We start from the raw sequence: 22,305 nt of genomic DNA, 5'->3' as shown, positions 1-22,305 counted from the left end.
GGGAAGAGTTCAATCCCAACAGCACACATAAAAATGTCAGGTACAAGGGGCTGGAGAAGTGGCTCAGTTGTTAAGAGCACTGACTGTTCTTCCAGAGGACCTGGGTTCAACTCCCAGCACCCACATGGCAGCTCACAACTGTCTGTAACTCCAGTTCCAGGGGTTCTGGCATCCTCACACATACATGCAGGCAAAATACCAATGTATATAAAATAAAAATAAAGTTTAAGAAATGTTAGGTACAAATGGCACAGGATTGTAATTCACACTAGAGAAAGATTTTACTTTTATTTATGTGTGTGTATCTGTGTATATGTGGGATAGAAGAGGATGTCAGATTTCCTGGAGTTGCAGGCAGTTACTAGCTGCCTGATGTGGGTGCTGGGAACTGAACTCCAGTCCTCTGGAAGGCCCCTTTGTATATTTTAAATGACTGAATGTTCTCTGCTCTCCTTCCTTCCACCCTTTTCCTCTTTTCCTCTCCTCCCTTTCTCTCTTTCCTTTCCCTTCCTGCTTAAACCCAGGGCCTTGCACATGGTAAGCAAGTACTTTACTATTAACTGTCATTCCCAGCCACCCCTTTGTAGTGTGTGTGTGGTGTGTAGTTTGTGCTTGTATATGTATATGTACATGTGTGTATACAATGTATCAACATCAGATGTCCTTTTGATATGGGGTCTCTCACTGAACCTGGAGCTCACGGATTTGGTTAGTCTAGCTGTCACTGGGCTCCAGGAACCTGTGTGTCTCTTCCTCCCCAGCACTAGGGTACTGGTTTACATAGCCTTGCCAGCTCTTGTGAGGTTTCTGGACATTGAACTCGGGTCCTCCTGCTTGCACAGCAGATTCTTTACTTATTGCACCATTTCCCCCGCCTCCCTGTCCCATTTTTTTGGAGATGGTATCTTGCTACATTGCCTAGGCATGCCTCAAACTTACCAGTCTTCCTGCCTCAGTCTCCCAAGTAGGATTACAGATATGCACCACTACACAGGACTTGGTTTTTTTTTTTCAAATACTTTCTATCATTACTAGAACATTTGCTTTCTTTATTTGCCATATTTATTTGATATTGATATTTAGGAAACTATTGAAAGGTAAAAGTTGGCAAGTCATATTTGATATTAGAGAATCTATTTAGTTTGAAGAACAATAATCATTTTGCAAAGTAGTAATTTTAAAAAAAAAGTAAATGTCTCTATGTTCTAAATGTAAAAAAATAAATACATAAATTTAAGTGTTTGGAAACAGAGTAGGGTCTCTTGAAGCCCAGGTTGACTTTGAAATTCGCTATGTAGCCAAAGGTGAGGGATCTTTCTGCCTCTGCCTTCCTGTTTCTGTGATTACAAACATGTGCACCATGCCTGGCTGAAGAGTTTACTCATTAATATGAGAAAATGTAAATATACATCTGTCCTGGGTCATTTTATGTCAGTTTGACGACACAAGCTAGGGTTATTTGGAAAGAGAGACTCTCAGTAAAGAAAATGCCTCCATAGGATTGAACTATGGGCAAGCTTGTCAGGCATTTTCTTGATTAATAATTGATAGGGGAAGGCCTAGTCCACTTTTGGTGGTGCCCCCCAGGCAGGTAGGTGTTGTATAAGAAAGCAGGCTGAGCAAAGGATGAGGAGTAAACCAGCAAGCAGTGTTCCTCCATGGCCCCCACACCAGTTCCTAGCTCTAGTTCCTGCTTTGAGTTCTTGCCCTGATTTCTCTGGATGATGAAATAACCCCCTGATCTTGGTGTTTTATCACAGCAATAAAAATCCTAGATAGCAGCTTTATTAATATTTCCTGTTGCCCATCTTTGTCTCCTCCGTGAGTGAGGAACTAAAGGTGTGTGCCATCGTGTTTGGTCCCTAAAATAGGTTTTTAAACGACTGTTTTCAAAGGACTTTTCTATGTTAAACTCTGAAGTTGAATGAAGATGTCCATTGGCAAGCACTACTATAAAATTGGATGGCCACCTCAGCAGTGTTCATGACATTCTTTCAGATCTTTTAATTTTACAAATAGCTCACCTTAAGTCACGCCATATTTTAATAGGGTAGGAAAGTGATTTTTTTAAGTGGTAGCTAACTCTTCAGCTGCTTATAATGATTTATTTTGATGACTGTTAGGAAGGGAATGAGCTGGACATGGTAGCACACACCTTAAAAACCTAGGTCTTGGGAAGCTCAGGCAGGAGGATCTTTATCAATTCAAGGCCAGCCTAGTCTACTTAGTGAGCTCGAGAACAGCCAGAACCACTTAGAGACCTTGCCTCAAAAAGAAAGAAAGAAAGAAAGAAAGAAAGAAAGAAAGAAAGAAAGAAAGAAAGAAAGGCGGGGGTCGGGAGAGGTGAAACTGGGGTCATTACTCCTTTTAAGTTCCGTTGCCTGATATGCCCAAAGCCTTACTTTAATCCCCATCACTACAAGCAAAGCAGAGAGACAAAAGCCAAAATAGTTTGCAATGTTCTGAGTTTTTTTTTCTTTGTTTTGCGGTGCTAGGGATGAAACCCGTGGACTTATTTCTAGACCAGCCCTGTACAATTGTGCTGCACCCATCCCTTGCCCTTGGTGTTTGAAGCAGGGTCTTACTACGTTGCTCAGGCTGGCCTTGAACTCAAAATTCTCATGTCTTATCGTCCTGAGTGCTGGTATTATAGGCCTAACAATCATTCCTGGCCCTGTTTACTTTTAGAAACATTATATTTAGGCAAGGCTTGTAGTCCAGGGGCTCTTAACCCTGTGCGGTAAAAGCAAACAAAAGCAATATGTTCATTAAAGTCAACAAGTATGTATACTTAGTTCTCTTTTAATTTTATTTTCCTAAAATGTGTTTTCCAAAAGTTTATGAGTATATGAATAAAAAATATATTAGAAAAGGTGTATGGTGACACACACCTTTAATCCCAGCACTCGGGAGGCAGGGACAGGAAGATCTCTGTGAATTTGAGGCCAGCCTGATCTACAGAGCTAGTTCTGGGACAGCCAGGGATACACAGTGAAAGAAACCCTGTCTCAAAAAATAAAACAACAACAACAAAGCATTTTAGAAAAAAATTTCTCGAAGTACTACAGACTAAGACATAAGATATGGTACTTATCCTGAAAGAACTCACTATTTAGTCAGAAAGATTGGTAAATAAATGCATCAATTAAAAAAAAAGTTTGTTTTTCATGGCCTTGACTGGCCTAGAGCTAATAACTTCAAATTCCAGTGGCTGAGGTTGGTTTTTTTCATGGTCATTGTTTTTTGCATCTTTATGTTCTTGCCTCTGGTGTGGTTTGTTGATTGGGATTGTGACAAAAGACAATTTGATCAGCCCCCAGCTGCATTTCTGGGTAGAGTACCTAGAGTAAGCTGTGTAGGCCCAGCTGTGTGTAGAGACCAGCTAGGGGCACAAGGATTTGCTGATGAGAGTATTGGTTACAGGGTGTCAGGATGCAACTTCCAAGTAGCTATACCTTCTACAAATTACCATCTTCACAGCTTGAGGAAAAGAGTGAAGATCACTTACAGATTTGACTGATCCGCTGTTAACTAGCACGTCTAGATGCTCTGGGCACAGATGTCACCAACGTTTAGCATCTCCCTCGCTGATGTCTGAGTCACTCTTCAGTTCTGTGATTTTGTGTATTTCCTCTTCCAACCCTAGTCTTTAGTAACATTGGCGTCTGCACCACTGTTAACTGTACCTGGTCTGATAGAGTCTGAGGGCAGTGCCTCATTCCCTCTCTTCATGTCTCTGAGTCTGCTGTGTTTGACACATACTGGAGTAAGAACAGTATCTGCACCTAACATAGTTCCAAGTGGGTCAGCCTTGTTTAGTTACCATTTGCCCCTTTACAGGAAATAAGACCTTCATCCTGAACCTAAGTAGATTCTCTCCGTTAGCCACCTCAGATAATTCTACAGCATTATGAAATCCTGTCATTTATTGCTTTCTCACCGTTGACTTACTGAGCACATCAATTACTAAGGCATTTTAATGAAAATTACTAATGTTACTCTCTGGTGTGTTCGGTTACTCACTTCAGAACCCACTCTCCTATGCAGGTACACTCCCTGCAGCTACCGAGGAGTGGAGGAGAGACTACCTCACGGCAGCATGTCCCGCCTGACGGATCACTCCAGGCACAGCAGCTCTCATCGGCTCAATGAGCAGTCTCGACACAGCAGCACCCGAGACCTCAGTAACAACCCCATGACTCACATCACACACGGCACCAGCATGAACCGTGTTATTGAAGAGGATGGGACCAGTGCTTAGTCTTGTCTACGGTGACAATGTGTGCTATTGGAAAGCAGGTTTTAGTCTTTGCCTTCGCATGGCTGGCTGCTGTAACTCGCTGTCTTCCTGCTTTCCCTCAGGCAGAGTGTGCCCACTGAGAAGGTAGAGCTTTGCTTTTTGTATCACATCAAACGTGGAGCGTAAACACAGCCGAAATGTTAAGAGTCATGTCATCACAAAAATAATTCTTTTTAGGTTGTGAAGAGATGATTGTCTGGTAAGCATTTTTATAAACCCACTTATTTTATATTTAGAAAAATCCTATATGTGTGGTGACTGCTTTGTAGTGAACTTTCATATAATATGAACTAGTTGTGAAATGACATTCTGGTAGCTCTGTTAATAAAACAAAGTTTCAGAATTAAAGAATATTTCTATGCAAGGCTTATTTCTCAGATGAATACTAGGACTTTGTAGGTTTGTTTCCACTGGGTGAATAAAAGGAGCCTGTTTTTTTAAGCTGTAGAAGACTGTGATAAGCCAGCAAGGGTATTTAGCTAGTAGATAAAAGTGCCAGAAGAGTCCAGTTGGCCTGTGGGAGGTTCTCTCAAAGTCTCTCACTCTTCCCCAGAGATGTTCAGGATGTGGATTAGCGCTGGAGTAAAGGCAGAGATGAGCATTTCCCTGGAGTCGTATTGTTTTTTCACTTTTGTAAATATTACTTTTATGGGCTATGTTTTTATAATATCCATATGCATGATAGAAAAGTTTTAGTTTGTGACCATCTTTTCCCAGCTAATTGTATTGATTCATAGACAACTTCATGTTCAGACATGTTCTGTGGAGGCATGCAGTAAGATAAGCATCACACATTATAAGGGTTTTTAGTGGTAAAAAATTACAAAATGGCGAAATATTTTCTCTGTATTCGTTGTTGTATTTTTCTACAGTGAGATGTGACCTTGCCAAAGCCATCAGACATTGGTATCCAGGCCCTCCTATAGTGAGCTGATTGTCTGCCCTCAAATTCCCCAGTAGCCAGTTGGCTACCACTTTTGCCCCACATCCCCATTTTCAGTTTCTAAATCACTGTTTACATCTGAAATATATAATCTAAGTCTAAAGTGTTGATTAATTTGGGTTCTTGAAAATCATTGTGGCTAAATGGAGCATGGTTATTCTTTTTGTGAATACCTTTTCATCTTAAAAATATCAAGTAAAAAACACTTGACATTTTATCTTATAAAACTTAAATGGCTTAGGATATGAACTGTGAAGTTTATTGGGTAAGAAACTAATCAGAAAGAAAAATTCTGTAAAATGCTAATGTGTTTTCAGAAACAGTGATGCTCAGCCCTGATTGCAGATAAGACTCACTCTGGGAACTCTTGTTAGCCAGCATCTTTCTCTCGGGCGAGAGTTTATGCTTTAAAAACACAAAAGCTTTCTAAGTGATTATTAGCAGTCAGACTTGAAGCCCATTCTCCCAAGCTCGCTGTCCCCTAATGATGGGCTGATGGCGTCACATCTGATCATGGGAAGATCCATCCAGACTCAGTGATACACTTTACATTGTTACCTAATATACATACTGTTGTTTCTACTTTATTATCCATTATAAAATGCAGAATTCTCAGCTCTCATCCTTGAAGATTCTTACTGAGTAAGTCAAGGGCAGTAGGAGTTCACAAGTTTGTGTATCTAAAACACCACAGAAGATTCTTAGCAGGGTATCCAAGAATCACACTCAGAAAAAAAAAAATATTCTAGACTCTGGAGAGAGAGGCATGGCTTTGCCATATGCTAGCTTTCAACTTTGAACAAGTCAGCCTCCTTGAGCCTAGCTCCCCTTGTTTGAAAATGAAGACTGAAGATGAATATCTACTCTACCTACCTCACTAAGTTGTCAGATTAAGATCAAATGAAAACAACCACATGGAAGCTCTTTGAAACTGTGAAGCATTGTGGAATATGAGATTAAGGTTTCTGAGAACTTAGAGCTTTATTAGAGGTCTACTGTAGTACATTTCTTGACACACGTTTAATTCATGTGTACGCTTCTTTCACCCTTTAAAATTAAGAGTTCCCACCTGACAGAAGAGCCAGTTTTCTGGTCGTCATGACTTATTTGTGTCATGCTGCTTCCTCAAAGCATATGTCAGTGGAGATTACCCATTCTTCATAAGACACATTTGAGCACGTACCCCAAATGGTTTCTCTTCCTCTGACCTCCTGTCTTTCTCCTTGGAACTGGAGTTACCACTCAGAGAGGCCTGAAGTTTCTTATAACGATAGTCAGTAAACCTTTCCTTAAGCCTTACAAGGCACAGCTGATAACTTGTCTATAAATAAGCCAGTAACTCAGGAAGCTTCTGCTTGAGAAGCTCCATAGAACAGCATGGGCAAACCACAACAAACATCCACAAACAAAAACAGGAAGTTAAGACAGAAATACCAGTTTGAGCTCAAAGATGTCGTCGTCTGCCACCATCTGCATAATACCAATTGCCAAGTGTTAATTGGGTGTCTTTTCCAGTGAGCCAAGTGTAGACAGTGACGTGAACATTGCTATAAAAGTCTTACCTTTGTGCTTCCAGATAGTGTGTGTATTTGCATCTCCTCTAAGCTGGTGGTGATGTGTATGTGAATGTTGTTGGCCTACAGTCAGCTTCAACAAGTACTATTGTTCACTTGTTCTATACAATCTGCATAGTATTGTTAGTGTTAAGTAACACTGTTCAGTTTGGGTCATGTTCTTTATGTGCTCCATGTTAGGAATCTTTTTTTTTTTTAAGAGACTGTTGAAGAACTATAGCAGAACAGTGATTTCAAATCTTTACCTGCTTAAATTGACTTGAACAAGTCTGGACAGTTTTTACCATATGGGTAACTTTAATTTCTGTTGTGATTGGCATATGTTAATACTTAGTGTTGTCTTTGTTCAGTTGACCACCAAGAAAATGATAATTCCCTCTAAAGTATTAATATGTTATCAAAAGTGTTCTGAATATTACTTTGATTTTAGCAATATTGTTTTATTCATGATTAGGCAAAAGATCCAAGGCAATATTAAGCTCAAAACAGTAATTTGTTTCAGAGGCAATGGATGAATAACAATTAGCACAGGACTTCGTACAGCATAAGCTTTTCAGTAAATGTTTAATGAACAGCTAACTCATAACACTAATGTGGACCATAACAGTTGTTTATATATGTTTGTGATTTTTTTTAAATCTGTGTAAAATAAGAATTCTTGGATTTCACACAAAAACACAGGAAATAGAAGTTTTCTAGAACCTAGGTTTATACATAAACTCATGATTCTTTTAAACTTCTTTTAGACTTTTTGTAACCAGTTAAAATGAGAAAAGCTTGGGTTTGGAGAAATGGATGGTTCCGTGCTTTAGTATGTTCGCTGCTCTTCCAAAGAACTGGAGATCAGTTCCTGGCACCCTCGTCAGGCCTCTGTGGGGCTCCAGGATGAATAAGGCGCTCCTCTGGCTGCCTTTGACACCAACACACTGTAGCAGGAACACATGTACACATAAATTCAAAGTAGAGTAATTTATTTTTTTCTGAGACAAGGTTTCTCTGTGTAACAGCCCTGGCTGTCCTGGAACTTGCTTTGTAGACCAGGGCAGACTCAAACTCACAGAGATCTGTCTGCCTCTGTCTCCTGAGTGCTGGAATTAAAGGCATGTGCCACCACAGTAAATATTTTAAAAAATATGAATAAACATTTATTGATTTAAACTATATAGCCTAAAATTTTTATATATTTACATACATTTGATCATCTGTTTATGGAAGTGCATTGACATTCGTACATTTCTTCATAGTTTTTCTTCTTTTTCATTTTTTGTTGTTCAAATCATGAGTACTGGGGAAAGCTTAGGAAGGCAGACATCCTTCACCGTTCACCAGACTTCAATTGCTTTCTCTAACTAATTCTAATCCTATGTAGCTTTAATCAATCAACAGGTTGATGCTTTTCTTTCAATATTCAAATCTTCTGGAAAAACAATGTTAAAATTCTGCCTAGAGCCAACCATCTTAATAGACATAGGTGTTTCATTAGCTTATAAAAAATTTATCATATGTTAATGTGTTCTCTAATTAGAAAATCTGGCTGTAAAGTTTTTCACTAATATTTTGGTCAAAAGTCAAGCCAGTACAAAATCCATTAAGTTCAATCTATTTAAATGTGTTAAAAAGGTAATTTTCTTTAGCTTTAATTTAAATAACTGCATAGAAACCTATCTTGTTTTTTTCATCGATGTTTTTGTTGGTGTGGTAAAATCGTTCTTAATTTTCTCTAGTTTTATTGGCCACTGCACCATTTTCCCTTGGTTAAAAAAGTTTTTTACTTTTTAATAATTCAGAAGTTTAAAATTTGCCAGGTGTGGTAGCATGCACCTTTAATCTCAGTACTTGGGAGGCAGAGGCAGGAGTGTCTCTGTGAGGTTCAGGACAGCCTCGTCTACATAGTAAGTGCCAGGGCAGCCAGGGCTATATAGAGAGGCCTCATTTTATAAATAAATAAATAAAGACTCAGTGTTCTGCTTTTCTTCTCATTACCACTAACTATTGAATTAGTATTTTTTTAAGTTTTTTTCAAGCTTGTTACATTTTTCTGAAGCAGATAAATTATCTAAGCAAGCTTGCTCATATCTGCAAACTTGCAGGTGTTTCTTTGTTTTATGCTAACTGGCTTTTCAAAATTTAGAACTCAGTGGTTTTGTTTTGGCCGGGTTTTATTTAATAATTCGTAAGAATACATTGTGTTATTTTAAAAATATACTAGGGTTTTGAGTCAGGACAGTTGATACCTAGTCTTGCCTCCCTTTTCAATGAGCTGTGTAACTTCAGACAAAGCATTTTTGTTTGCAGTCAAAGAGAATTTAGTGTTTAGGAGTCTCAAATTTAAAGTTCCACTGGACTCTAATTTGCTTCTCCCTTGACATTTTATAGTCATTTGCTGTGAGCTCACTTGCATTCTCTTCCCATAAACTGTGTTTACTTGATCAGCTTACACAGCTAAGGCAGCTTGAACTGATGTTGACAGGTATTATGAGAGGCGTTCCTAGTCCTTGTTTGGTTCTGTTGTTGTGGTGAGAGGGCTTAGACTCCAGGACCCCAGTGCTAGAAAGTGTTCTGTCACCAGACTCCATTTCCAACCCTTCACAGAATACCTCAGGCTGATCTGCAGGTCCTAGGTATATATCCCAGACTGGCTTTGAACTTGTGGTTCTCCACTTCTGCCAGCCAAGTGCTGGGATTTCGGGCCTGCCACCATGTCCCAGTTTAAGTGATTTTTAAAAGAGGAAAATTGTATTTTATATAGTAAAAGTGAAAGAAATTATAAATACCAGATACAAACTTTTTAATAAAAAGCTTCTTAAACATTAGCATAAACATATTAAGTTGATTTAAAAAAAAAGAAATGACATGATATTTGTGGTCTTTGTTCTCTTAGTTATGAGTATAGGTATTTGGTTAAGATCTCTTACCAGATGCATTCTGTAGAGCTGTAGTGTAGTTCATTGGGAGAGCACCTCCCCAGCATGTGTTCAAAATAAAATTAGTGAACAACTCAATTACAGCACTGGCTCCTTTGCTAATTAAAAGACTGTCAGGTTTAACCAACATTCAAATGATTATAAAAATTATTATTATTATTATTATTAGTTTTGTTTTTTTAAAACAGGATTTCTGGGAGTTGGAGAGATGGCTCAGAGGTTAAGAGCACTGACTGCTCTTCCAGAGGTCCTAAGGTCAATTCCCAGCAACCACATGGTGGTTCACAACCATCTGTAATGAGATCTGATGCCCTCTTCTGGCATGCAAGCATACATGGAAGGAATGTTGTATACATAATAAATAAATAAATCTTAAAAAATAAATAAATAAAACAGGATTTCTCTGTGTAGTCCTGGCCATCCTGGAACTCTCTCTCTCTTTGTAGACAAGGCTAACCTCGAACTCAGAGACTCCCCTGCCTCTGCCTCCTGAATGCTGGGATTAAAGGTGTGTATCACCACCACTCAGCTTGATTATAAAATCTAAAAGAACCTAGAAAAACTGAGTAGAATTTTTCTGTTTCATCATTACTTTTTGATTGCCTCCTCACATTCATTGAACAAGCGTAGCTGTCACATTCCCTCAGAAAAGTGATAGCCTGTTTTAAAATATCAGGATTGGGATTTAGCTCAGCAATAGACGGGACCCTGGGTTCACTTCCAGCCTTGAAAACAAAACTCACAAAATACTGTTAGAGATAAATGTGATTTGTTATTATAAATTTGTCCTGGCTTTGCAGAAAATATTAGCATAAATTCCTTAATTATCGCTAATAGGGCCAGTGAGATGACTCAGCAAGCACAGGCGCTTGCTGCCAAGCCTGATGTTGAGTTCCAGCTGAGATTCATACGATGGAAAAAGAGGGTATCGGATCCCCTGAAAGTGCAGTTACAGAGGATTGTGAGCCAGTATGTGGGTGCTGGGACTCTAACCCCAGTCCTCTGAAAGACCAGCCAGTGTTCCTAACCACCGACCCATCCAGTTACTTTAGAGATCATTTTCTTTGCTCTGACTGTCTATATCGGATATAATGTCTTGAATGCTTTGGACTGTAGATTTACAGTGCACCATTGGGTTTGAAGTCTGGCAAGTACATAACATTAGAAAGTAGATTAGGTTGGTGTGCTGGTTTCTAGTGTTTTGTTTTTTTAACTATGACAACTTTGTAGCCCCCACCCACGTTGGTTCTGGTGAACAAGCCTAAGGCCTTGCATATGCTGGGCAGTCATCCTACCACTCAGCTTCTGGTAGCGTTTCCTTAGCTATACTTGATTCCTTGTCTTAGGGCTTTCACTGGCTTCCAGTAACTAAATTAGTTGCTTCAGTCTTTCACCCAAAGATTCCTGTTATACCCCGCATAACGACATTTTAATCATTTTTAGTTAAGAAACACAAGGGAGCCCAAGGCAGGAGGATCACAGGCTTCAGACCTGATTTAGACCTCCTGTCCATATTGTAGTGGTCCCTAGGGTCATATCACTTAGTAACAAAACAGAAATGTGATTGGGTGAGTGCATGCTACGATGTTGCAAAGTGACCCAGTTGCCTAGCAACACATTTCTCAAATGTAGCCTGCCATTAACCATGACTATTATAATTTTTTAAATTGTCTCTAAAAACAACACATTTATTTTCAGGTTTCCTGCTAGGTCCTTATTGTTGTAGATATTGAATCTGAAGTTAAGTTTCAGTGAATATTTGGAGGATTTATTGTGAGAAGATGTAAGAAAAACCAAGTAACCCTAGAGTGGTTTATAGTTATTCATCTTATAGTATTCTGTTTGTTTAGCTGTTCCTTCTATACCCTCAGCTTTGGAAAGCTGGCAAATTGCTTCCCTCAGCTCTGTCTCGGATCGTTTTCCAGAACTAATCCTGTCAGCAGAAATATTTACTATGAAATCTTTTTTTTCTTTTTTTTTTTTTGTAAGAGAAAATCTACACAGTAGGTTTTTACATTGAGCTGAAATGAAGATGCCTTGAAAATAATGTAAGTGTGAAATTATTTAAGTTTGGTGGCACACACTGGAATCCCAGTCTTTGAGAGGCGAAGACAGAAGGATTATAAGTTTAAGGCCATCCTGGGCTGCGTGGTAAAATCTAGGCCAACCTGAGCTACATAGTGAGGCTGTATCTCAAAAACCAGGTAGAGAGGAGAAAAGTATTCAGTGTCGGGAAGTTCTCTCATCAATGGGTATTATTTCTTATATATCTTAGCCATGGATTGAAATAAATCTGAATTCTTTTTCATTTATCCTTTTATAGTATTCCAACTTTCCCCAAACCCTCCAGCTTCTCATGTTTTATGTTTTATTATTTCCACTAGTACTAGTGCCTTGTGTATACTAGGCAAGTGCTCTAACTCACCAGGTTTTGGTCTTTTGTATCAAGTATCAAGACTTCCCATTTAGTCCAGACTAGCCTAAAGCTTGCAGTCTTGCTGCCTGGGCCTCCTACTCAAGATTGCAGGCATGAGCCACCCATCACGTAAGACTTTTCATGTGCTTAACTTTTATTTTTCCCTCCCTCCCTTCCTTTTTGATGTGCATGAGTGTGTGGTACTAATGATTGAACCGGGGTTTTCCTACACTATCTAAGCCTTCTACCACTAAAGTGTATCCCCAGTTTTTCCAACTTTTAATACCAGCTTCAAACAACTTTTCTACTTTTCTTTTCAATTTCTGGATTTTGTTCTTGAGTTTTGTTTTGTTTCATCGTGACAAAGATACCATCATCAATCACTCCTCCTCCTCTCCCTCCACTCACAACTCCGAGCAGTACATCGGCTTATTTGTTTGTAGGGACTATTATAAAAGTTAATTCTTCAAAATTAAATTTTTAAATTAGGAAATTGTTTTCAAGCTCAGCATGTTGATGCATGTCTGTAATCCTAGCACTTAGGAGGCTAACTAAGGCCAGAGGATTGCCAGGAGTTCATGGCCAGCTCGAGCTACATGACAAGAGCCTGTCTCCTAAACAAGAAAAGACTGTCTGATATTTTAATCTGATGGTCATTTTGGCAGATTCCTTATATGAAGATGTATTGTGATTAATAGTTATTTCATTTTCTGGAATACAGAATATCTAAATCCCATATTTATTTAATGAGCTGGCTCTTACTTTCTTGTCTCTGCCATCCATCTCAAGGTTCTTGCTGTCTAACAAGTTGGAAAATATTCTTCAAAACCTGTGAAATTACTGACTTCAGGGTAAAAAAAAAATAACCACATGTTAGCAATTTCACAACCAAACAATAAGATGTTTAGAACAGATAGGTTAACTTTGCATCCCAGCTCTTCTCAGGCTATAAGAACAGGAGACTACATAAGCTCTTAGGTCATCTGAAGAGCTGCTTCTTTGGCATGTTGCTGAATTCACGTTCTTAAAGATATTTTGTCATTTTGAAGCAAATGCCTTTGAGAACACTTAAGTTACATAAACTTTTCACTAAGTTTAATTTTCAAGCTTTTATAAGCTAACACACTGTCATAATGTCAAAGGAATAATCAATAAATACCTTTTAGAGGCAGAATAATGCCCCGGAGTGATATATCCTCTATTTTTGCTAAATACTGAGTTTTATTCCCATGATAGACACTCTAAAATAATGAATGCCATGTTACACAGTCAACACATTTTCTGTAAGCTTTCATTTAAAGATTTTCTTTATACTTACATTTCTGGTTATAAGAACAAAAATATATGAATATAAACATACATGAAAGAATATGAAACTCTCCTTTAATCCCAGCACTTGGGAGGCAGAGGCAGGCGGATCTCTGTGAGTTCAAGGCCAGCCTAGTCTACAAGAGCTAGTTCCAGGACAGGAACCAAAGCTACAGAGAAACTCTGTCTCAAAAAAAAAAAAAAAAGAATATGAAACTCTCATTCAGGAAATCCCCAGTTTTATGATCCAAAAAGTATAAATTAGGTTGTTTCAGACTCAGACTAAATTGTCCCATATTGTTGTGAATAGTTAAGATTACTGGTAGAAATTGTTGTTTAGTGCCCAGCATACTCTGGAGTTGCCTGGGTGCCCTCAGTCTTGGTGCATTCTTAGGCTAGAGAAAGTCACTTGGATTCCAGTACAGACCTGGTACACTTCTTCCTAGGTGATCCCCTCAAGCGATGCCCTGACTGAGCCCCATTTTATCTGATCTGTCCTCAAATACACAGCCTGAAATCTCTCTACTTCCCTCCTAGTCCCTGCTGTTCCAGTCAACATGTCCAAAGTACAACCCACTTCAATTGTCAGGAAGAAGGAAACTTAGACAGTACATATTAAATTGTTAGTGACTATATTCCTGTTATTTTGATTAAAGAGAAGTTTGCATTAACAAACACTTCAATCTTGGCAGCTCTATTCATTGATGGGAAATTTATAGGTAAACACTGTCCGTGCCTGCTCAACAAAAGACTTTCCCTATTTTTGTTAACAGTTTTCCATGGGATGTGAAGGCAGGAAAATTACCCCTTTTTCATTATTCCAAAACTTACTTTTAAGTAACTGATACTTAGCAATTTAGTTTTTAAAATACTGTTCTGAATCAAATTGCTGAGGTGATTCTAAATTCTAAAACTAACCTTGTTTTATCGCATAAACATCTAGTTGGAAAGTGTTTGTGATGAAGATTTGTATCTTGTGGCATTAGTTCTTCTTGTTTCTTCTCCATACGTTGGCTAACACTGCTGATGTCCAGATGAGTGGACAGTCGCTGTGGTGGGGTCTGTGTAGGGCGAGCACACCCCGCTCGAGCATGGGCTGTACTTCACGGTGGCGAGGTGTGCTCTGTGCTCTACTGTTGTAGATTTATTTTGTTTACAGTAGACTGATGTCAGTTTTGTAAATGTTTTTCTTAGCACTTTAACTGTGAGTGTAAAAACTGATTTTAAATGTAGTGGCTGTATATTTTGGTTATAAACTGGAAATTTTTAATAAAACTAAATAATTTGTTCTCTTTTCTGTCGTTAGTATATTATTGAGCATAATTTCCTATGTCATCGTCCAGTATCAGTCTAACAGATTTTACTACTTCTTTAAAAGTTAGATTTCCAAGGGCTGGAGAGATGACCCTGCAGTTAAAAGTACCGGCTGCTCTTGCAGAGGGCACAGGTTCGGTTCCCAGCAAACATGTGGAATGCACAACCATCTGTAACGCCAGTTTCAGAGGCTCCAATCCCCTTTCTGACCTCTGTGGTCACTGTGTATGCGTATGGTACACAGGCATACATGCAGGCCGAACACCCATACACATGCAACTAAATATAACTTTGAAAAATAAGCTCCATAGTTCATTTTTACAGTATTTCTATTTATGATTGTGTGAGCAACATTAGCCTGGGATTTAGAAATATATAAACACACAATGTCTATTGGAAGCATGATCTATGATAAGCATTCAATTTCGATAAGTGAATTTAAGTATTTAGCAAACAAAAGTAAGAGAACAGATAGCAAGCAGAGAAACATCTATAGTGGTATTTTATTTGTTTTATAATAAATAAAGCTTGCCTGAAGGTCAGAGGGCAAAGCAGCCATACTAGTTAGTCATACAGGCCAGGGGGGTGGCACACTTGGGAGGAAGCTGCAATGGATCTTTGTTAGTTCAGGGCCACCGTTGGCTACACAAGATTGAATCTGACTAAAAGAGAAACAGCTCACACAAAGATGATCCCAGCAATAGGGAGGTGGAGACAGGAGCAATATGCCTGGGCAGAGAGAAGAATGTCGGGGGAAGAGACAGGAGCTCAGTGGAATGTGGGGTGTGGAGTCTTCAGAATATGTGGATCTCGCCCATTTTCAGTCTGAGATAGAGGTTGTCGGTGGCTGGTTGCTTTGCTTTTCTGATCTTCAGGCTGAACCCCAATATCTGTTTCTGGGTTTTTATTATTTATGCTACAGACATCAGTGTGGGAGCTTACAGCATCCAACAGAAATGACAGTGGAGGTCTTGCTCCATCACGAGGTGTTCTCAATGAAGAGACAAGCAGAGCTGTCTCTCCATGGCAGTACATGAAGTTTACCAGTGCAGGGGGCTGGAGAGATGGCTCAGTGGTTAAGAGCATTGCCTGTTCTTCCAAAGGTCCTGAGTTCAATTCCCAGCAACCACATGGTGGCTTACAACCATCTGTAAAGAGGTCTGGTGCCCTCTTCTGGCCTGCAGACATGCACACAGACAGAATATTGTATGCATAATAAATAATTTAAAAAAAAAAGTTTACCAGTGCAGTTTATATTACACTGTCTCTATCACAGTGCAGTTTATATTACAGTACCTTCTATCATATTATTTTCTCTCTCATTTTTATCAGTGTAGACATTATATGTACCTTTGCTCATTGTTGTATCTATTGCAGTATAATAGAGGCTCAGTAAATACTGGTTGAGAAACACACCCAACAGTTTTCTCATAAGCGGATAATTTCTTCTGTGGATTTGTTTTCAAACACAGGAAGGCAAAGCAGGATGTAAGGTCCCTCTGGTAGTTAAAAGAGACCTTAGAAATCATAAGATCCAATCTCACACGCGGAAGACAGTAGTGGGAGAATCTCTGTGAATTTGATGCCAGCCTGGTCTACATGGTTCCAGGCCACCTAAGGCTACACAGTACCAGTCTTTTTTGTTTGTTTGTTTGTTTTGTTTTGTTTTTCGAGACAGGGTTTCTTTGTAGCTTTGGTGCCCGTCCAGGAACTAGCTCTTGTAGACCAGGCTGGCCTTGAACTCCCAGAGATCAGCCTGCCTCTGCCTCCCGAGTGCTGGGATTAAAGGCGTGCACCACCACCGCCCAGCCCACAGTACCAGTCTTAAAAAGAAATCACAGGTCTGTACTCATTTCAGGAACACACTAAAATCAGAACAGTAAAGAGATTAGCATGGCGCCTGCCCAGCAGTAACAGGTGAGTTCTGTTTAAAAATGAAATCCTAAAGTTCAACTGCCTCCCAGCCTTGGATTGGATGATGTCAGTGTCCCACTGCTCCGCAAGGCCTTGGTTCCACTTTGTGATGAAAGGCTTCCTGTAAGTTGAGTGTAAAATGTCCCTTTGCCATTGGTTCTGTTTTACAGCTACAGGAGAATTCTTTCCTAGGAAGACTTCCTAGATCCTCACGCCAAACCGTTTCTGCAAGCAAGACTTGCCCTGTTCTCCCTGCAACTTCCTGTAGTTGTCCTTTGCCAAACACCTCTGATGTGACTATCACAGAATAGCCACCCACCTCGGGTTTTATTGAATCAGCAAAGGGTTGCACACTGTGTTCTCCTCGCTGTCCTTTTAATTCTAAATTTACTTTGAAACTCTTTTCAATGATTGAGAGCTCTAACTGTCCATACAATAAACTATGTAGGTATGTATATTTATCTGTTGTTGAAACGCTGTATTTTTTTTAATTATTTTTATTTTATGTGTATTGGTGTTTTGCCAGCATTTCTGTCTGTGTGAGAGTGTCAGATCCCCTGGAACTGGAGTTACAGACAGTTGTGAGTTGCCATGTGGGTGCAGGGAATTGAACCCGGGTTCTCTGGGAGAGCAGCCAGTGCTCTTAACCGCCGAGCCATCTCTCCAGCCCAGTTGACTTTCTGCTGTGCACAGGCATGTGAAACCAGTAATCCTTAATATCCCATCAGTTCACTTCTAAACAAAACACTTACGATGGAGTGTTTATTATTTATTATTTTTTATTAAGTATTTTATGTTTGCTAAATTTAAGGTGTTTACTCTGAAGCCATAGGCCCCACCTGAGGTGGTCACGTAGCCCTGCAGACAGGCTGTCTCTGCCCTAACAAAGGGTCAGGATGTTGTTGCTCCTTTTTTGTGATCTGGAGGATGCCTTCTAGAGATGCTGATTCAAGCCTACGTGACAGCTACATACACAGCAGACAGGTAGATGCAGACGTGACAAAACACCATTCACCTGGTTACCTAGGAGACAGGTCTGGTGTATTTTCCCGCTCAGTTTATGTGTTGGTATAAAAGCTATTTGGGGAATAAACAAAGAAAATTTCTTCAGGATATGAACTCAGGACTTCATGAGGGACCACTGAGAATCTCCCTCCCAATTAAGTCATATGAGTTATGTCTTTATTTCTGTCTCCTCCACGCCAGTTAAGAGAGAGAATTTATGTTGGGATCTGGTCTAGAGAAGTAATTTATGGTCCGGGCTAGAACTGGGCCGTAACAGGAGAGGTGAGAAGGTTTGTTTTTGTGTATGTTGTTTGCTGGTTAACGTTGCCAGCTGGTCACTGGTGGAATGCGCACTATCACACAGCGTGTGTTAGAGCACACAGGTACGTGTACACAAGTTTCTTCTTTCCAAAACGAAACTATTGGGCTAAGCCAATGGCTTTTAGCTGTGGGATCCTTTCATCAAATAATATAGTTGTTAAAATTACTAAGTTCAGGCTCTGGAGAAATGTCTGTCGTTCCACACAACCCAAGTTTAGTTCCCAGTGCTCACACTGGGCAGCTCATGACCACTAGTAACTTAAGCCCTCTCTCTTCCCCCCTCCCCCTCCAATAAATCTATTTTAAATACACTAAATCCAGAGGAGCTGGGTGTGGTGGTGGAGCACACCTTTAATCCCTGCATTTGGGAAACAGAGGCAGGTGGTTCCCTGTGAGTTTGAGGCCAGATTAGTCTACAAATTCCAGGATAGCCAGAGCTGCTAAACAGAGAAACCCTGTCTCGGGGGGGAAAAAATGACTACATCCAACCGGTTGTGGCCATACATATCTGTTGTTAGAGACCAGCCTGGGTAGCATACATAGCAAGGCTCTAATTGTAGTGATAATTCTTGTTTATGTTTGAACAAATAAAGCTCACTTGAAGATCAGAGTGCAGAACCAAGCCACTAGAGGCCAAGCAGTGGTGGCACACACCTTAAATCCCAGGACTCGGGAGACAAGGGCTGACGCACCTCTTTTAGTTCAAGGCCATTCTGGGCTACATAAAATTGATCCAGTCTAAAAGAGAAACAGAGCTCACACAAAGGTGATCCTAGCATTTGAGATTATATGTCTTTAATCCCAGCACTGTGCAGGTGGAGAAAGGAGTGATACAGCCAAGCAGAGAGAGGATGTAAGGCAGGAAGAGACCGTCTGAGGAGCAGTCTGAGGACAGCATCCCCCCTTTGGTCTGAGCATTGGCAGAGGTAAGAACTCTAATGGCTGCCGCTCTGCTTCTCTGATCCTTCAGCTTTCATCCCCTGATAGCTGACTATGAGTTTGTATTATTAAAACCAATTAGAATTCGTGTTACACCTAATCCCCCCAAAACTATAATTGTTTGCACCTTGACTGTGATAGTACCCACTCAGGTCTACCTATGAGACACTATATAGATATGCGTATATACATGAGAGAGCAATTCTATAAGGAAGAAATCTGAGTAAGACAGATCGTAGCTATCAAACTGTTGTGCCCAGACTCTTGGCCCCCAGAGAGACCACCAGGGATCCAGGACGTGGATGCAAAAGCAAGGTTTATTCCAAAGCACAGTATGAGCCTAGGCAAGGAACTCATCCAGCATACTCAACGCAGTGAGGGCTGGAGGAGCTCCCTTCCAGAGATTACAGGACATTTTTTATAGACGATCTTGCAAGACGACCAGTTCTCACCTAATTTGCATACCCAGACCTAATAGAGGACAGCAAATGATTACAAAAGGGCATGAAATTCAATAAGCATGATATCATTATGCAAATGAAGTATGAACATAAGTGTGTTCTCAGTTGGTGCGTTCCTATCTGTCCTTGGGGCATGAGAATGAAACATACTATGGACAGTTTAATTGGTCAGTTCTTGGCTATCCGTGAGGCAATGCTCTCCCAGTTGTTATCAGCTCCTGGCCCTTGTCATGTATGAAGTGTGTTAGCCTAGACAGCGGGATTCAGGCAGAAAACAATTAGGTCACTCTGACCGGTTTTTCATTTCTCTCGAAACCAGTTTTCCTGGTTTGATATTGTGTTTATGAAAGAAATGTTGCCGTTGGGAGAAATTGGGTGTAGCTATTGTGGTGTCTTGGGTGTAGCTATTGTGGTGTCTTGAATAAAAATAGCTCTCTAGGCTCAGGGAGTGTCACTATTAGAAGTGGCCTTGTTGGAGGAAGTGCGTCACTGGGGTGGGCTTTGCTGTCTCCAATGCTCAAGCCAGGGCCAGTGTCTTGCTCTTCCTGCTGCCTGCTGATCCAGCTGTAGCACTCTGAGCTGCAGCACCACATCTGCCTGCATGCCATGCCGCCATGCTTCCTGCAGTGACGATAAAGGGGCTAACCCTCTGAAACCGCAAGCAAGCTCCAATCAAATGCTTTCTTTCGCTTTTCTTTCTTTTGCCTTGGTCATGGAGTCTCTTCACAGCAATAGGAACTCTAAGATAAATATCATTTTTTTAAATTGCATTTAAATCTATAATTATCTCAAAATGAACGCTCCAGCCGCACTGTTTTTGTTTGTCGTTGTTACAGAATTCCACATATTGAGATTACAGATCTGAAGCACCACACCTGGCTCTAAAATTTTTTAAGTACTAAATTAAGATGATTTCTAGATGTTTTCTAAAATCTTCTGATTTATTTTTTACTTTTTTCCTGCAGTTGATTTAAAGAATATGTTAGCAGTTGTTATATAGGGGTCTGATCCATTCTTATTTGACCCTCCAAATTTTAATGTTCTCAGAAGAAAACTAGACTCTGCTAATATATTTTGTACAAAGAAAGTAGCCCTCGGCAGCGCATGCCTGCCTCCTGCTTCATCTAAGTCTCTCGGAAAGAGCAATTCAGGATTCAGATTGCACAGCAGTCCCGACTCTGGCAGACTGACACCCTCATACACACTCAGAGGATGCCTGGTCTGTCGTCCCCAGGACCTGTAAACATTCTGCTGATTTGGCAAAGGGACTGTTCTGGTTTGCTTTTCTGCTGCAGTGATAAAAGTCATGACCTAAAGCAACCTGAAGGGGAAGGAGTTCATTTCTGCTTACAGGTTACAGTTCCTCATCACAGGAAGTCAGGGCAAGAATTTAGCCCAGAAACCAGGGAGGAACGCTGCTTACCGGCTTGCCCCCATCCCAGGCCCACATTTAGCAACTTTTTTTTAAATGCTGCCTAAGCCTGCCTGCCCAGGACGACTCACAGGGCTGGATCCCTGTACATCAATTAGTAGTAGTAGTAGTAATAATAATAAATTTTTAAAAACTAAAAAAAGACCTACAGACATGTCCATGGGCCATTGTGATGGAGACAGTTATTCCACTGAGGTTTCTGTCTCCCAGGTCCAGCACATTGACAACCAAGATTAGCCATTGCAGGGCTTTGTGAAAATGATTAGGGAGACTGTCCCAGATTATCAGTGGGGTCCCAATCTAGTCACATGATTTGGTTTAAAAAAAAAAGCCAAATGTTTTTGGCCTTGATTGTGAAGAGGGATGAAAAAGATGCCACACTGCAAGGACTTACTCTGCCGTCTCTGGCTTTTAAGGTGGACGAAAGATGCCACAGTGGATACAGTGGCCACTCAGAGGCGGGGGCAGCTCTCAGTGACAGTCAGCAAGAACAAAGTAAGCCCACCCTCCTCTCCAAAAAGGAACTGCTGGCACCTTAAATTTAAGCCCCTGAGACCTCCAACTTCAGAGCTACAGAACTGTAGGATAGCTGACCTGTGTTGTTCAACCCCGTAGTGGGAATTATTTGTTAGAAGAGCAATAAAAAATGAATATATGGAACCTCACACTTGCATGTCTGCAAACTGTAGGCAATTAAATGAGTATTGGGAAGTGGCCCAAGGAATCCATTAAAACTCGAACAGTTCATAGAGCTGGCCGGTGATGTTGGCTGTTGACAGGATGGAGATTCAGTAAGGGCAGCCTCTCCCCTGTGCCTTTCGGGGGGACATTCTGCCATTTCTTTTTGTTTGTTTGTTTTTCAAGACAGGGTTTCTCTGTGTAGCCCTAGCTGTCCCAGAACTTGCTTTGTAGACCAGGCTGGCCTCGAGCTCACAGAGATCTGCCTGCTTCTGCCTCCCGAGTGCTGGGATTAAAGGCATGTGCCACCACTACCTGGCTTTCCCCCATTTTCTAAACCTGTTTTCTTTCCATTTATTTTCATACCTTGAGACTTCCATTCTTAATACTCTCTCCCCCTCCCAAACCACTCCATTTCCTCTGTTCATCTAACCAAGCATGAGTTTGCATCGACCCTGCGTTGCCACCAGCAAATGTGGCCATGTAAGAAGATGTCAGGCCTTAGGAAAATACTGAGATTTTCAAGTATGCCAAGGATTGGAATACTTAGGGAACGTAGCTCTGTTACCTGATCTCTGTGTGCTCCTGGGACGTAGTCACAAAAGAGAATTATATGTGAAGCCATTTAATTTAAAAGGCAAAATCCCGAAAGTCAGGCGCTCAAAAGTGTTTTTGAAATATTTGGACATGGGGAGCTCTTGGCTAAGGTCCCTAATGAGTCACCGTCATCTGCTCTGCAACAGAGACTTAACAGTGAATCTTTGGCATGGCTTTGG

The 22,305-nt window shown here is 40.4% G+C and overlaps 1 protein-coding gene across 3 annotated transcripts in view; it reads left to right on the top strand.

The window, feature by feature from the left end:
• Fzd3 (frizzled class receptor 3) overlaps positions 1 to 14,762 on the top strand; it is a 70,421-nt gene extending 55,659 nt beyond the window's left edge. For 2 of the 3 annotated variants that reach the window (XM_075950247.1, XM_075950248.1), the window contains exon 7: positions 4,048 to 14,762. In XM_075950247.1, coding sequence (XP_075806362.1) covers positions 4,048 to 4,261 — 214 coding nt within the window. In that variant the 3' untranslated portion in view covers positions 4,262 to 14,762. Of the gene's footprint in view, positions 1 to 524; positions 538 to 4,047 lie in introns of all 3 variants that reach the window. The other variant, XM_075950249.1, reaches the window with a different exon arrangement.
• The last annotated feature ends 7,543 nt before the right edge of the window (positions 14,763 to 22,305 follow it).

Source organism: Microtus pennsylvanicus, chromosome 15, assembly GCF_037038515.1.
Source record: "Microtus pennsylvanicus isolate mMicPen1 chromosome 15, mMicPen1.hap1, whole genome shotgun sequence".
NCBI classification, from domain to species: domain Eukaryota; kingdom Metazoa; phylum Chordata; class Mammalia; order Rodentia; family Cricetidae; genus Microtus; species Microtus pennsylvanicus.
This window is presented reverse-complemented; position numbering and strand designations above follow the sequence as displayed.